General features: G+C 54.1%; 4 protein-coding genes across 4 annotated transcripts; 3 read left to right on the top strand and 1 right to left on the bottom strand.

Moving 5' to 3' along the window:
• The first annotated feature begins 464 nt into the window (after nt 1-464).
• BDW47DRAFT_104290 (Zn(II)2Cys6 transcription factor) lies at nt 465-3,325 on the top strand. The gene is made up of 4 exons (XM_024812290.1): nt 465-708; nt 802-1,226; nt 1,278-1,883; nt 1,955-3,325. The coding sequence occupies exons 2-4, from the start codon at nt 814-816 to the stop codon at nt 2,838-2,840; spliced, it is 1,905 nt and encodes a 634-aa protein (XP_024672795.1). The 5' UTR covers nt 465-708; nt 802-813; the 3' UTR covers nt 2,841-3,325.
• A 1,412-nt stretch (nt 3,326-4,737) lies between these two features.
• On the top strand, nt 4,738-7,943 carry BDW47DRAFT_116986 (uncharacterized protein; the record flags this gene model as incomplete). The annotated part of the gene is made up of 9 exons (XM_024815016.1): nt 4,738-4,788; nt 4,849-4,888; nt 4,975-5,000; nt 5,073-5,403; nt 5,455-5,648; nt 5,715-5,994; nt 6,066-6,205; nt 6,257-6,387; nt 6,446-7,943. The coding sequence occupies 9 exons, from the start codon at nt 4,738-4,740 to the stop codon at nt 7,941-7,943; spliced, it is 2,691 nt and encodes an 896-aa protein (XP_024672794.1).
• An 895-nt stretch (nt 7,944-8,838) lies between these two features.
• On the bottom strand, nt 8,839-10,845 carry BDW47DRAFT_19788 (phosphoribosylaminoimidazole carboxylase ADE2). Its single transcript, XM_024818423.1, has 3 exons — nt 10,250-10,845; nt 9,233-10,190; nt 8,839-9,160 (listed from the first exon to the last, which is right to left on the bottom strand). The coding sequence occupies exons 1-3, from the start codon at nt 10,811-10,813 to the stop codon at nt 8,964-8,966; spliced, it is 1,719 nt and encodes a 572-aa protein (XP_024672793.1). The 5' UTR covers nt 10,814-10,845; the 3' UTR covers nt 8,839-8,963.
• A 215-nt stretch (nt 10,846-11,060) lies between these two features.
• BDW47DRAFT_104278 (uncharacterized protein) lies at nt 11,061-12,839 on the top strand. Its single transcript, XM_024812289.1, has 5 exons — nt 11,061-11,128; nt 11,190-11,235; nt 11,295-11,343; nt 11,410-12,124; nt 12,203-12,839. Exons 1-5 carry the CDS (start codon nt 11,119-11,121, stop codon nt 12,724-12,726), a joined length of 1,344 nt encoding a protein of 447 aa, XP_024672792.1. The 5' UTR covers nt 11,061-11,118; the 3' UTR covers nt 12,727-12,839.
• The last annotated feature ends 497 nt before the right edge of the window (nt 12,840-13,336 follow it).

Genomic DNA, 13,336 nt, shown 5'->3' with positions numbered 1-13,336 from the left:
TATCGGATCTATGTTTTGTCATGATCCAGGAATGTTCAAATCCGCCTTTGATTGATCGTCAGGAGACTGGATACGAGGCTGTCTATTGATGCATGACTCTGTCTGGGGGAGAAGTTGAGAAAAGCAGTGCTGCTATAGGAAGATCGATACAGGTGGTAGCTGAATGAGTGGGGCGAACCACATGCAACCATGGATTGATAGATGGAGAATGAGAAGAGTGCCAACCAGTCTAGAGACGAGATGATGTAGAGGAGAGAGTTGAGGTTTGCAGGAGGAAATTGGTATGTATCTTGGTATGTATCTTGGTATGTATCTGGATATGTATGATACAGTACGGTATGGTCCGTACTCGACATCGAAGACGGCGATTATACCAACAACCTCATCTGCGCAACTGATCTTCCCCTCTTCTCCAACTCACTCCGAGATACGCCTTCTCTTCCTCGTCAAATATGATAAATTGAATGAAATATAGTATTGGTGTTGTTCTGTCTAGTCGGTTTCATTACATCCCTCTGCTTGATGCATTGTTCCTTGTCTCTCATCTGCACCTCGCCTGAAAGCATAAACCCTGCGGGGTCGAGACGTTGAGATCGGAGGGAATAGATAGACTCGCTACTTTCTATCGCATTCTATCCCCACCACCCTCCCCTGCCAAGTGTCATTTATCCGACTAGTTGATTGACTGACTGATTGCTGTCCAATACGGTAAGGGTCGCGCAGTCATAACTATACCAACTCCAAATGACCTGTGAAATGCTCTCTTCGTTTTCTCTTCTTTTTGTCTCATAGCATCGCTAGGTGTTTGTGATTATGCGCGAAGACAACGAACACATCAACCCATTCCTCGATGCGCCCGAGCTCCGAGTCAGTCGGCCGGTGGCTGCCTGTTCGAGATGTCGGACAGCCAAGATCAAATGCGACGGGAAGCTCCCCGCCTGTTCGGCATGTGAACGAGTAGGGAAAGCCACCTCGTGTTCGGGGGCAAGCGATGAATTCGCACGCGGCAAGGAGAGAAGCTACGTCGCATCCCTCGAGGGCCACTGCGAACGACTTGAAAAACGCATCGCCGAGTTGCGTCGTCGCAAAGAATTGCTTTCTCTCGGGCAGAATGAAGTGGTGCGGGAAAGCTCCATTACCTCCAACTCGGCCGCAGGGGGCTTTGCGCAGGGCCATCGCAAAGAAGTGTCGGATATTGATGACCTGGTCGGAGACTTTGGCTACTTGTCAGTTTCGATCTGCGGTTCTAGATGACTTTTCGCTAACGGGTTGCACAGGTCGGTCAATGCTACTTCGAGGGACTTCCATGGGATCACGTCCAACGCGTCGTTTGCTAATCTCCTCTTGTCGCTCTCCTTCGCCGGCGGGGTCCCAAAATCGGAATCAAGCTTGTTACCGCCGCGCAGTGACATCACCCCGCTGTTGCAGCACTATTTTGATCGGTTCTTCCCCCAGTTGCCGTTTTTCGTCGAGACGAATTTTTGGACGTCGGTGGACACCGTGTACCAGGGAGGAGGCCGCTTCGCCAAGTCCTCCGACCAGTGGTTTTTGCGCATGGTGCTCGCAGTCGCTTCTGGGTCGCTGTCCAGCCAGGCAGGCGACCGAAGTTACCAGAGAGCTCAATCCTTTCTCGCCGGGGCACTACCGTATGCGGACGACGTTCTTCGCCCTGGTTCCATCGCAGGCATCCAGGCCATCATTCTCCTGGCGCAGTATGCTCTCGTCGACCCCCAGCGATTCCGCTCGTGGTATTTGGTAGGCATGGCAGCTCGAGCCATAGTGGATCTGGGACTGCACCAGGACCCCTCTCCCGAGGTCGTCTCCAATAGTGAACCATTGGAGATTCGGCGTCGTGTATTTCATTGTGCCTACTGTCTCGACCGGTAAGATCTCCTGACCCGCTCCTGACCGCGCCCTCCGCAGCCCGTGAGACAGACGACTGACTTGGACATAGCGGGGTGAGCACAGCTCTGGACAGGACGTACTCCTTGTCGGATGACTCGATTAACGTTGCCTTGCCTTCCACCGCGGTACCAATCCCCTCGGCACTGACAGAGTCGAATCATATCTTCCAGCGGAGCCCGGAGCCCGCGTGGCATCTGGTCCGCATCCGACGGATCTTGTCCGCAGCCTACCAGAAGAGATTCTTTGATCAATCGGAGCAGGCAGGTCCACTACCTGACGCATCGATGTGGACGTTGTGCGCAAAAGCTCACGAATGGTTGGAGGGCGCACCAAAGATAGCTCCCTCGCATTTCCCCCTGATCTACCGGCTGGAGTTCCTCTACACCATCACCGTCATCCTCTCGCCTTCCGGAGATATTTCGACATTATGCGACTACGCCAAAGTGTTCTTGTTCGAGCATTGCCTACATTACATCGCACAGCTGCACCGCGTGTGGGAGGATCCCAAGTGGCTGCCGTTGATGACCGAGCTCGATCTCCAACGGGCCTACCAGGTGGGGGTGCGGATTGTCGACATCCTGTCGCAGCACTATGAACTGCTCCTTAGCCCGTCCATTCCGGCGCTGCCGACCCTCGCTCACAACGTGGCCCGGCCGCCGCTCGTGGACAGTGAGGATCGGCTGAAGAGCCACGCACGGGCGATCGACAGCCTGAGGCAGACGCAGGCTATTCTCGCGCGCGGAGAGCGACGATGGGAAACCAGTACGCTGCTTCAGAAATTCCAGCAGATTTCGGGCAGCGTGCAGGAACAATTGTTGCAGCCTTCGCTGTTCTATCTGGCAGAGCCACTGGGGTATTCGGGCGACCTGACGGCCACGCAACCGCCGGATCCGACTGACTCTGGATATGTCGCGTTTGGCCTCGGATCATCGTGACGATGAGTTGGATCGGCGCGTGGGTTCTCACACCATGGACCGATCGTAGATCATGATATCCTTCCTGTTTCCCCCCCTCAATATTATCTATTACATACCAATTGGTCTTTTGACCCTCTTTCTCCTATTCACTGGCCATCGCGGCCGAGTCCCACTGTCGCGTGTTCTTAGGGCGTTCGTCCAGGTCGATGTGACCAATTCGGGACCAAAGATGGGAAGCTGCATCTCCTCCACTTCGGGACGACTCCACCCACCCACATCGTGGCCCACGGGAATCCCCAGTTGCTCGCAGGGAGAAATATACGACCCCCATGTGGATTCTGCTCGTGTGCAATTGTTTTCATTTGGGTGAACGCAAGGGGTCAAATTTTGTTTCCAGCTGGAGATCAGATCAGATCTTTCTGGAGCGCGACCACCATTCAGCCGGTCCGATCCTGTCCATCAATTACAAATCTTTCCATTTGACTTCAATGGTTCTCCCGTCCATATTACTTAATCTTATTATTGTTTCTAACCTTGCCCGATTCGGACGACGGCGTGGTGATCAAGATAGTCTACGTTGGTTCCAAAAAAAAACAAGTTCTCCAAACAAAGCCATCCCCCTATTTAATCGATTTTACTGGGATGGAAGGCATCTCTGACCTATGGGACCGACTCACCCTCGTGATCTCCGGAGGACCTACCCCGTATAGAGGTGCAGCCATGAGGGAAGCCACCTGGTCAATAGAACTGGGGACGGATGGCGACACGAGTTGCATCTAAAACCAAGAAGAGTAACGCCATCATCAACCATTCGACGGTCATCGACAAATCACATGAACAAGAAAAGGCAGGGAAGAAAAAAGCTGCTTCGGCCGCTTCAACTTCAAATCAGCCATTACGTCATCGTGATGTGTCTCGGTGGGTCCAGGGAAGATCAAGATGGGTCTGGGATGGATCCCACTGGAGAACGAAGCTCCTTTAGGGCTACAAGCTGCAAGGCGGAGCAAAGGCCAGTCGGCCCATGAGATTTGCTGCCTATTTCTTTTTTTATGCTTTTATTTCCTGTTTTTTTTTTTTTTTTTGGAGGTTTTACGAGCAACTCTTGTATGTGATTAGAGAATCATGGGGGAGGGGGACAGGCGATGATGAGATGACCGATCATCGGGAAGCGTCCAGTTTGATATCATATTGACTTGTCGCGACGGGCGAGATCTTGGGAGTTTCGACAGGTTCCCCCTAGGGAGGAGAAACCTGTGGTGGATCCCATGGCGATCGACGCAGCGGTGTTGTGGTCTCAGTACCCCGTACACAGGACGAGAATTAAACGATGATCTCATGGAGACCAAAATCATGACTGGGGCATCAGGCAACTCGATTCATTCGGGCCCATTGAGTTCGGGTTATACAACCACACGACACTCTGACGTCAACCATAATTATCCCAAGAGATAGACGGACAGACTGAGAGGGTTCAGAAGTCAAGAGGTCAGTCGAGAGATGGAGACGCCGATCTCCACAAAGATCTTTGTTCTTATATTACTATCATCATCCTCGATTTGAACCCTCTCGTTCCCCCCCTTCTTCGGTCTCTCCCTTTCCTCTCGTCTTTACCCCCTTCTTGCCTCCCCCTGTCCCTTCCGACTATTCACCCATCGACTCCCTCATTCCATCCCCTCCACTAAACTGCTTTGGTCGCGCCCATTCCTGTGTTTGATACCCCGGCGACGCGATTTCCCCTTGGGCCCTGAACCCCTTGACTCATCTTTTCTTCGATTTCCCATCTCCTGTCCGTGTGGCCCGAATTTTGCTTTCCTCCCCTTTCTTTCCCTTTTGGCGGCCACTTGATTCCCGCGTGAGAATATAAACTCGACGAGCCTCTGTTGTGGATCTCTGAATCCCAGTGCAACTCGTCATCATGCCTTCGAGAGCGGTCAATCGTCCCGTCAATCCGAAGCTGAAGGAGCAGGTATGGTTGCCTAATTATCGGACGATCGCCCCGACCCGCTATTGACAGATATCGCTGCAGGATATCAACTCTAAACTGCAATTGTTTGGTATATATCAAGGTAAGTCATCCCGGGCGCGGCGATGCGGAAAGGGAGACGATCGTGCATGCCCCGACCAGGTCACTAATGCAATTTTTCGCCTCTAGGTTTCAAACATGGCAAATTACCATCGGTGTGTAGATCTGATGCAGACCGTCGCGTCTTGACATGAATGGTCCGAGACTAATTGGCGTTCGCTCGACAGAACAAACAATGCGATATCGCCTTGAACAGCGCACTGGCGTCCAAGGCGCTCTCGTCCCCCTCCAAAGAGCTCTCTGAAGAGGGTCAAGCCCTCGTCCAGGATGTTCGGAATGTCATCGAGGAAGCCAAGAAGCTGCTACTGAGCAAGAATGACGGCCAATTGCTGCAGGAATTCATCTGGTCCGCCAACACTATGTCCAAAGACGATGTCGACGGGAGAGCCAACGTCGGCGTGACCAAGGATGGCGCCAAACAAGACGGTCAAAAGGGCCTAGAGGGCCTAAAAACCCTGGGGACTCTCTTGGTCACGAACGGCCAGTTCCGCAAACTCCGTGAGTGAACCGATGGGAGGAAAGATGGATCCACGCTGACCATGCACCCAGTCAACGACGCGATGATTATCGCCCGGGACATCGCGGGCGATGTATCGCAAAAGGCCGCCAACAGGGTGCGCCCGTCGGAGGATCAGCTGTCCCAGGTTGACGAGCCGGCTGAGGAGAACACCTGGCACGAGGCCCCCGATTTTAACAAGCACAAGGATCAAATGCGGTCAAAGTTCAAGAGGAACAAGGAATCGGTAAGGCTATGTCCCGGCGACAATTCTAGTTATAGCATTTCTTCTGACTCTTTCTAGGCTGAGCAGCAAGCATCTGAGGTGGCGGATTCCGGGTTGAACGAGGCTACCGGCGGTCAGGACCCTTCTTCCACCGCCGACGTTGATGGTCGAGCGGGTGCCCGCGAGGGGGCCGAGAACACCAAGCGCAAACTTTCGGACAACATCTCCGAATCAACCAAGTCCCGAGCACGCGAAATGTCCGGCAAGACCAAGGGATACCTACAGGAGAAGATACCCCAGGAGCGCCGCGACCAGACCATCTGGCGTCTGAAGCGTGTGGTGCTGGAGATCCAGGGCCACGCCGACTGTGAGTGGACGATCTCGCCCATCTCGATGGTGGAGTAAATTCTAACAAGGTGGGATTTTTCCGATATACAGATCAGCAGGCGATCGAAACCATCCTGAGCTTGGTCGAGAAGTACGGCAGTACCTCACGACATGCCTCCAAGCAGGGCGCTGGCATGGTTCAAGGCGTCCGTGGTAACGATAAGGTTCAAACTATGGAAACTAACCTCCGTGTATGTGCCCTGCGCAGCTCCCTATACCTACGCCGTCACTAACTTTAGTAGGTCTTGGTCGAGCGATTTGCCAACAGCACCTCCCTGGATGACCTGTTCGACTCCTTGGAGACCATTTACCGTGATGCGGATAAGGATGCGGAGCTCAAGGGTTGGTTCAAGAACATGGACCATTTTATCAGGTACGGACTATCACCGCCACCACCACCAGGAGCAAAATAAATCCTAACTCGGTAACAGGAAGTGCCTGCAGGAGCAGGGCTACATCGTCGAGGAGGACTGTAACCGTGAATGGGATCAGTTGGCGGATCACGGCAAGTACCTGCTGCGTGAGCGGTACCGCAGCCACACAGACCGTGTCTTGGACGAAGTGAAGTTTATTGGAGACCAGTTCACCAAGGATCCTCAGAACAGAGCCTTTAGCGACTCGATGGAGAAGCTATTCAATGACCTGGGCCGGGATCCTCAGGGCAATGTCGCCTTCAAGAAGCACCTGCTGACGGATATTGGGAACGTGATCCTCCCGGGTCTGTTTGAGAACATCCGCTATGTGCCCGTGCCCCGTATCGAGGTGATGGACCAGATGGCGGATATCGTGGTGGAGAATCTGGTGATCGAGAGCGACAATCTGATGCCGAACGTGGTCGAATTCGGCAGCGACAACTACTTCCGCTGGGGCCGCAAGAAGATCAGCAGCAAGCGCGACAACAAGATCATGATCTCGGTGTCGGGCATCCAGGCGGACCTGCGCGACGTCAGCTACTACATCCACAAGAAGGAGGGCTTCCCCGCAGTCACGGACATGGGTGTCATGGACATTCTGCTGGGCGGCGAGGGCTTCGGCTTCAAGATCGCGGCCTCGACGGCGCACAAGGCTGATCAGCAGAGTTTCGTGAAGCTGGACAAGGTGACCGTCAAGATCGACCACCTGGACATCAAGCTGCGGAAGTCCAAGCACAAGGTGCTGTTCACCCTCTTCCGACCCATGCTGCACAACGTGGTGCGTCCCGCTCTGCAGAAGGTACTCGAAGAGCAAGTGCGGAACGCCTTCCAACGCGGCGACGCCTTCGCGCGCGAGATCCAATCCGAAGTCAAGCGCACTGAAGCCGCCGCCCTGGAAACCGCCCAGGAGGATCCATCGCAACTACCCAACATCTACTCGCGGTATCTGGACGCCTTCCGCACCAAGATGGAGAGCAAGAAGCAGGCGACTCAGGAGGGCCCCAAGCGCGACACCAAGGTGCAGACTGTGTTCACGCTCCACGACTCTATGTTCCCGGACATCCAGCTGCCCGGCGGCATCTCCACCAAGGCCACCGAGTACACCGAGCTGGCCAAGAAGGGCGACCGCTGGGAGTCCCCCATCTTCAGCATCGGCTCCGCTGGCGAGTCCACCGATATCCCCACGCCGGCCACCCCCACCCGCCGGGGTCACCGCACCGCGGATTTGGGCCGCACAGACGGCTCTGCCAGCGCTGGTCCCCAGAGAGCCACCAATGGCGGTATCACCAACGGCGGCACCACCAATGGCAGCGCTAAGTATGCCACCAACGGAGCCACAAACGGTTTTACCAACGGCGCCACCAACGGCCGGGGCAAGGCTCACGAGTACCAATCCCGCGGCTTCAAAGACGAAGTCGACCAGGCATTTGGTAGCAACGGCACAACAACCACAATGCCGCACGACGGACCGACCATCCCCGGATCCAAGACCGCGTTCAACCCCCAGACTGCATAGGACGATTCACCTCTATCGGAGTAATACAAATCCACTCGGAAGGTGTTACATCCTCGATACTTTACTACTTACTAGTAATTAACCATCTTTTCCCCCTTTCTTTTATGTTGTGATATCTCTCTCTTTCCCGTCATTAGTGATTCTGATTTCCTTTTTTTCTCATGTGTGTTGCGGATGGATGCCCCGTCGGTCTGTATCTCATTTTGATACCTAATTACTCATGTTGTTACTGTTGGTAGAGTTGACTTAATTATTATTATCATTTTTTATGTTCATTATCAGTCACAGTATGTCTTATATTCAAGCAAGTAGTAATGGAGTTATGGTGCATTACCATCATTGTGAGACAGAAGTGTAGGTAAATCACCTCTAGACCTTGAAATGGGGCTATATATAAAACCCGCTATCTGAAGGGCTATCTGGTTGTCCACTTTCACCGCCCTATGTTCTGCTGCCACAGTACTGGGACAACAGTGCTAAATGTCGCCTGTTATAGCTCTGATTTTCTGCAAGAAAGATTCCAATCTCATTGTAGATGTCTCCATCGAAGAGAAGATCTAGCCAGGAGTCTTCGATCTGATCGCTTTTCTCCCAGGCAACATCGTCGAAGGGCAAACGTGGATTCATCTTATCGAAGCGACAGAATGAAATCAGAAACAGTGGCCAATAGGCATAGTAAGAATTATGTTTAAACTCAACTTTAGTCTAAAACATACATCCTCCAACTGTGGGGCTAGAGTTGCATTTGGTGCGGTTCGGGGCGGGTTCGGGGCAGGCACGAACTAGACCTCAAAAGGATCTTGTTCTGATCCAGATCCACCCCATTTCGAGGTTTATATATAGACATGAACAAAAAATGAGAAAAAAAATGAAAAAGAAAGGAAATAATATAGCTATTAACACTCATAACTCATCTATTTAATACTACTCTCTGACTGAGATCTTTTTTCTCTATCCCGCTCATTTACAGATCCGCATGAAAAGAAAGGATGAATGGAAGAAGAAAGAAGAAAGACGTGTCTACATCTGCGCAAAGTACTTCTCCCATCCCAATTCCTGCATCTTGGTCCCCTTCAGCTCCATGTTCTCGGATCGGGCTGCCTCGGCGTAGGCTTCCACCTTGCGCTGGATGGATGGGTCGAAAGCGCCCAGGATGCGGACTGCCAGGAGGGCGGCGTTGATGCTGTTGTTGATGCCGACTGTTGCGACGGGGACGCCTGTATTATTTATATATTAGCGGGGGCTCTCTTTATTCATTGACAAATAAGGTAAAATTGTGTGAAACGCACCTCGAGGCATCTGGACGATGCTGTACAGACTGTCCACACCGTCCAGGCTGCTGCCCTTGACGGGGACTCCGATCACCGGCAGTGCCGTGTGGGCGGCGGCCATCCCGGGGAGATGGGCAGCGCCGCCTGCGGCAGCGATGATGACCTTGATGCCGCGGGCTGCCGCTTGGGCGGAGTACTCGGCCATGAAAGTCGGGGTGCGGTGGGCGGAGGTGATGTCGACAGCGGGGTCGATGCCGAAGTAATCGCGGAGGAGTTTGAGGCCCGGGACGAGAGTCTTGAGGTCGCTGTCGGAGCCCATCATGACGGCGATGGCGGGGGCGGGCGGCGAGACGGCCGACTTGTGGGCGGGGGTCTTGATGTCGGAGCGCTGGGCGCGGATGTTGTCGACGACGTCGATGAGCGGCTGGATGTGCGACTCGGCCTCGCGCATGGTCGCCGCCGTGACGGTGACGTGGCCCATCTTCCGGCCGGGTTTGGCGGCGCCCTTGCTGTAGAGGTGGATGCCGGCGTTGGGGATGGCGAGCGCGGCCTGGGCGGCTTGCAGGTGGGTGTCGGGGGCGGCGCCGCCGATCAGGTTTAGCATGATGGACGGCTGGCGCGGCTGCAGGCTCTCCGCGGGGATAGGCAGGTCGAGGATGGCGCGGATGTGGGCGTCGAACTGCGACAGCGGGCAGGCTTCGATCGTGTAGTGGCCGGAGTTGTGGATGCGGCTAGCCAGCTCGCACAGCATCAGGCTGTCGTCTTCGAGGAGGAACATCTCCACGCCGAAGACGCCCTTGCCGTCGAAGGCGGCAACGGCTTTGCGCGCCAGCTCTTGCGCCTGTGCGTTGATGTGCTCGGGGACGTTGCGCGCGGGGGCGTAGACCAATTTGCAGATGGAGTCTTCCTGGACGGTCTCGACGGTGGGGTAGGAGAGGACGCTGTCTTTCGTCTTGACGACCATCACGGCGAGTTCCTGTGCGTTTGATTGAAACTTAGCAATTGTGCTGACAAGAGGGCAGCGTTTGAACGAACCATCTTGAAATAGGCCCACTTCTCCGCGTACAGCGGGCGGTCCTTCAGCGCCTCCAGGGCTTCGGGGATGTCCGCGGGGGAGTTGACGCGGAAGTTGCCCCGCCCGTCATAGGCCATGGTCTTGGACTTGAGCATCAATGGGTATCCCAGTTCCTCGCCGACCTTGCCCAGCGCCTCCGGAGTGTTGTCCACCAGCTCACGGTGGTCCGCCATGGGGATCCCATATTGCCGCAGGTGTTCCTTCTGGTTGAACTTGTTCTGAATGGTGCGGATCGCCTGCCAGCTGGGCTCGACCTTGACTTGGGAAGCGATCTCCTCGAGGGCGTAGGTGTCGACGTGCTCGATCTCGGCGGTAACGACGTCGCACGACTGTGCCAGGTCGCGCACGGCCTGAGGCTCCTTGAAGGAACCCGTAACGTGGGCGTCGTGGTTGCTAATTTGCTTTGCGGGGGAGTTCTCGGCGTCGAGGACGTTGCATTGGATGTTGAGACGGTTGGCGGATTCGACCAGCATGCGGCCCAATTGGCCACCGCCGAGAATTCCGACCTTAGGAGCGTTCCACATGGTGCTTGAGTGTAGAATGAGTGGGGTTGAAGCCTCGAAGAAGGAAGGATGACTCGATCTTGAATCTTCACATCTTCAGACCCCGCAAGGAAAATTCCGGGCCGATCGCAGTCACGTGTGCATCTGATAAGCGGGTGAGCGGCCAATCAGCGGCCCCGACAGCCGCGCGTAAACCAAGCTTAATCTGTCGCTTCATCTGCTTCATCTGCTTCGTCTCTCTCACTTTCACTCTCTTCTCTCTTTCATTCCTATTCCTCTCTCTTCTCGATTGCCATACGATCAGACGCCTTGTTGTACTTTGCAGAATGTCTCTGGGTATGTCATGCCCCTGTGGGATCCCTCATCCACAATGCTACACCCTATACTGACAAACCAGACGAGGAAACCTTGGAAACAGTCGCCAATGGCGGCATGATGGATCTGTACGTCCATCCCACGTATACTCCGAAGAGATGAGAGTGCTGACTCGCGATCGATATAGTCAGAAATGGCCGGCGATGGTTGAGCCCCTGCTGAGCCGATTGGATTACGTCCGCCCCCTCAACCGTTATCTCCCATCCAGCCCACCCCAAGTCGACTGACCAGAGACCGCACAGATCGTCTACAACGTCTTCCCAATGCCCGAGTCGCCTCCCTCCCCAGAATCCTCACATCCTACCGACACACAAACTACCAACGAACCCCCCTCAAGCAGCAACAAAGAAAACACCGACCTCCCCACGCATACCCTAGTATCCGCACCCACAGACCGCAACCCCGACTCCCAACCCCAGTCAGCAACAATAACAACAACGACAACAACAACAACAACAACAACAACAACAGAACCGACCCTCCCGCAACCCCTCCAGCTCCTTCTCAACAACACCCGCTCCACAATCCGCTCCCTCTTCCCCTCCAAACCCCCGCACACGCTGCAACGCCTCGCGGAGCTCATCCTCCGCCCGCAGGCTCACTACCGCACCCTTCCGGCCTACCTGCGCGCCCTCGACCGCGTCGTTTCCGTGACGAGCAGCGCCGACATCTTCCCCGTGCAGACAGGCTCGGACGCGACTGCACCGACTCACCAGCCAAATGGCATAATCTCCAGCGCGACCAACGGCGCCGCAGACCTCGGCTCCACGTTCGCCTTGTTTCAGGATACGCACGTTCCGGGGAGTGATGAGTCGCTTGGAGGGGCTTTGTTGACGCCCATCCCATGGTTGACTGGTGCTTCGGCAGAAGCAGCAGCAGCAGCAGTGGCGGGGGGCTCGTCGCCGGGCGGCGAGGCCACCAGCGAGGATATTACACTCGAGGGAGCTCCTACGGAAGGTACTTACTGTTCACCACCTACACCCGGGATAGATCTATTCACTCTGCCTAGCCACGTATTCAACTAACACTACACAGTCCCAAGCAACGACATACTCACCACCGAATCATCAACCACGACGACGACCACCACCACAGAAACCACAACATTAGACCAACAGCAACAACAACCACCCCCCCACGAAGAACTCACCACCACCACAACCACCACAATCGAAACCCAAGCAATGGAAGGCGCCGACGGCTCGCCCCAACCAGACCCCAGCGAAGACGTGCCGCACGCACGGGGACCACCCGTCGTAGGCATCGAAGACATGGGATTGCAGGATGGGCGGGGCATCGAGATGACGCTTTCCCAGGATGAGGGGGAGGATAATTTGCAGTCTGCGGCGCAGGGTGGTGGTGGTGGTGATGGTAGTAATAATCAGCAAGAGGGAAAGGGCTCTAAAGACGCAGAGGCGGAGGCAAAGGCAGATACAGATCTGGGCGCAAAAGACGGAGACGGCGACATTGAGCTTGGGGATCAGGCTGCTGACGGGGCTGCTACTGCTGCTGTAGGAGAGAATAAAGAGTCGGCAAAGGAGGAGGAGACGAAAGGATAAATCCATCACATCTGACTACCTAGAGGAATACTGTGCTCGGAAAGGAAAGAAGAAGGGAGATAAGAAGATGTTTGATCAAGTATCTTTGATAGGCACGCTTAACGAGAGACGATCTGATTGTTGAAGTCCATCCACTTGCATTCTGAATATTTAGCTCTACTTTAGTCGTGGACTTAGTACAGATAGCTGGTAGTAGTCATTACTTCATATAACCATTGCAGATAGCTACTGAGCCAGAGGTGAATGAGAAGCCTTTCCCGGAATGCATGAATATGCAACTTAGGTAAGTTCTTTGTATTTCCAGTCATGCTACTAAATCGACCAGACACGAAATCAAACCCGAACAACAGAGGTATCAATCAATCAATCAATCAATCAACGAGTCAGTCAATGAGCTACAAAACAATGAAATGGAAGTCATGCAAACCCAATTCGTCAAGCATAATCAACAGACCAGCAGTTTTATTAAGAGAAAAAAAAAGAAAAGAAAAAAAATCATGATAGGGATAAGACTGTCATGTCATGTCTATTGGACCCGAAAAGAATGAATAATGAAGTAAAAGTGAAGAAAAGGTAGGTATAATCTAAGCCTGATAAATGCAGATGATGA

Source organism: Aspergillus candidus (genome assembly GCF_002847045.1).
Source record: "Aspergillus candidus strain CBS 102.13 unplaced genomic scaffold BDW47scaffold_17, whole genome shotgun sequence".
Taxonomy (NCBI): Eukaryota; Fungi; Ascomycota; class Eurotiomycetes; order Eurotiales; family Aspergillaceae; genus Aspergillus; species Aspergillus candidus.
The sequence above is the reverse complement of the archived record's forward strand: the minus strand, read 5'-3'. Positions and strand labels throughout refer to the sequence as shown.

Coding starts and splice junctions, on each gene's coding strand:
- BDW47DRAFT_104290 (XM_024812290.1), top strand. CDS start 814: ATGCGCGAAGACAACGAACACATCAACCCATTCCTCGATGCGCCCGAG. Junction 1,227..1,277: donor GTCGGAGACTTTGGCTACTT/GTCAGTTTCGAT, acceptor CGGGTTGCACAG/GTCGGTCAATGCTACTTCGA. Junction 1,884..1,954: donor TGTGCCTACTGTCTCGACCG/GTAAGATCTCCT, acceptor ACTTGGACATAG/CGGGGTGAGCACAGCTCTGG.
- BDW47DRAFT_19788 (XM_024818423.1), bottom strand. CDS start 10,813: ATGTGGAACGCTCCTAAGGTCGGAATTCTCGGCGGTGGCCAATTGGGC. Junction 10,191..10,249: donor AGTGGGCCTATTTCAAGATG/GTTCGTTCAAAC, acceptor TCAAACGCACAG/GAACTCGCCGTGATGGTCGT. Junction 9,161..9,232: donor CATCGTCCAGATGCCTCGAG/GTGCGTTTCACA, acceptor TAAATAATACAG/GCGTCCCCGTCGCAACAGTC.
- BDW47DRAFT_104278 (XM_024812289.1), top strand. Junction 11,236..11,294: donor AATGGCGGCATGATGGATCT/GTACGTCCATCC, acceptor CGATCGATATAG/TCAGAAATGGCCGGCGATGG. Junction 11,344..11,409: donor TGCTGAGCCGATTGGATTAC/GTCCGCCCCCTC, acceptor GAGACCGCACAG/ATCGTCTACAACGTCTTCCC.